We start from the raw sequence: 1820 nt of genomic DNA, 5'->3' as shown, positions 1-1820 counted from the left end.
TTTTAAAAAGCATTCGGCATTCATTCGAGTCTTAGACTCTTGAATTGGAGATAATCCGGGAACAGTTTGTTGCAAATCTTTGTGTTCTTCGCAGCTTCAGTCTCGTTCATCGTCTTTGTTGATCACATGCCTGGACTAGTTCAACTTCTTCAGAGTGATGTGGTCTGTCACTCTGTCCTTCATAACCACTATTGAACATGGCTTTACCATATTCCACCTACAAAAACGACAATGGAGAATTTTGTTGGTCCCCCAAAGTTTGGATGTCAATTGCTTTGACTTTGGTTTTTTTTTGTTGGATTTTGGTTCGATTAGGGACCAAACATGCCATCTCTTACTTATCATCTAAAATTATATCTGTACATCTCTCTCTCTCTCATTTTAGGAAGTAGAATGGTACAACTAAGTGAACATTAACAACCATGTTACCATTCTAGTATATACTCAAGATATTAAAATCATATTCTCCATATATATCTAATTTAAATCTGAGATTTCTATATACCATAAACAGAACGCATATAAGGAAGGTAAAAAACTCTCCCTAAAATCCCTCTCATCAACATCAATGACCATCAATGTCATTCTTATCATATCTCCATTCACTACTCACTACACGCTCCATATGAGGCTATATATAGAGGCTCTTCTTCCTCTTTAGCTTCACCCACACCTCAAAAGGCCAAGTTCTCCGATCTCCGTAATATCATTTTTTTTTTTTTGCAAAATGGCTAGGAGGAAGGTTAAGCTGGCATTTATGCAAAATGATGCAGCCAGGAAAGCCACCTACAAGAAAAGGAGGAGTGGGATAATGAAGAAGGTGAAGGAGCTGAGCACGCTGTGCGATGTGACTGCGTGCGCCATTGTGTACGGGCCCTACGAACCAAAGCCAGAGGTTTGGCCTTCCCCCCCAGAAGCCAAACATGTGCTGACTCGGTTCTTGAGCTTGTCCGGAATGGATAAATATAAGAAGATGATGAACCAAGAAGAGTTCCTCAGGGAGAGTATCGCCAAGCTCAGGGAGAAACTGAAAAAGCTAGTCATGGACAACAAAGAGAAAGAGAACACCAAACTCATGTTCGAGTGCTTGGCAGGTCAAAAGGATCTAAACGATCTGAGCCTCGAGACTCTGGGCGATCTGGCATGGCTCGTTGATAGCAAGATGGAGATCATTCAAGATAGGATCCAACTCCTCAGCATGTCCCCACCTGTTGTTCCCCCTCTCCCTCCCCCTTCCCATCCCCAGTACATGATGAACATGCCCAACACTCCTGTTGCTGTTGTTGCTACCAAAGATGAAGTGACTAGCGGTGGAGGAGATCAGGTGGAGGCCATGGATTTGAATCTGAAATATGATGAACCACAATGAAAAACATGGGCTTCCCTGCAGCCAATGAAGTGGTGATGCCCTAAGTGGTTAACAAAAATTCCTGCACCAATAATCTATGGTTTCTTTTATATTTCAATTAGGGCTGTGTCTTAGAGTTCTCCATTAATAATCCATTAGTGTCGGTGGTGGTTCATCCTATCTTATGTCTTTGAATTTTATCATAAATAAATATAGTTTTTCTTTTAAATAATTCATTTTTCTTCTAATTCATATTTGGTGACAGACTTAAGATATGTTGGGCAAGATTTCAAGCAATTTGGGCATTCAGATGCTATGCTGTACAAGTCCAAAATGAAATGCCTGAGTATTTTATATTTTTTTTTGTTTTTTTTATATTATATTTTTTTTTTTCTAGTTGCAACAATAACTGGCCACATAAAAAGTTTTAAGTCTTTTCTCGATTGATAATGGATAATGCCCAGAGGCTTTG

At 39.6% G+C, this 1820-nt stretch overlaps 1 protein-coding gene across 1 annotated transcript; it reads left to right on the top strand.

Annotated features, from left to right (window-relative positions):
• The first annotated feature begins 727 nt into the window (after positions 1 to 727).
• On the top strand, positions 728 to 1369 carry LOC122672331 (agamous-like MADS-box protein AGL80). The gene has a single exon (XM_043869822.1). It carries the CDS (start codon positions 728 to 730, stop codon positions 1367 to 1369), a length of 642 nt encoding a protein of 213 aa, XP_043725757.1.
• Positions 1370 to 1820: the final 451 nt, after the last annotated feature.

The sequence above is a fragment of the Telopea speciosissima genome, chromosome 8 (assembly GCF_018873765.1).
Source record: "Telopea speciosissima isolate NSW1024214 ecotype Mountain lineage chromosome 8, Tspe_v1, whole genome shotgun sequence".
NCBI classification, from domain to species: Eukaryota; Viridiplantae; Streptophyta; class Magnoliopsida; order Proteales; family Proteaceae; genus Telopea; species Telopea speciosissima.
This window is presented reverse-complemented; position numbering and strand designations above follow the sequence as displayed.

What these genes read in the sequence shown, in the direction of transcription:
- LOC122672331 (XM_043869822.1), top strand. Translation starts at nt 728, where the DNA reads ATGGCTAGGAGGAAGGTTAAGCTGGCATTTATGCAAAATGATGCAGCC.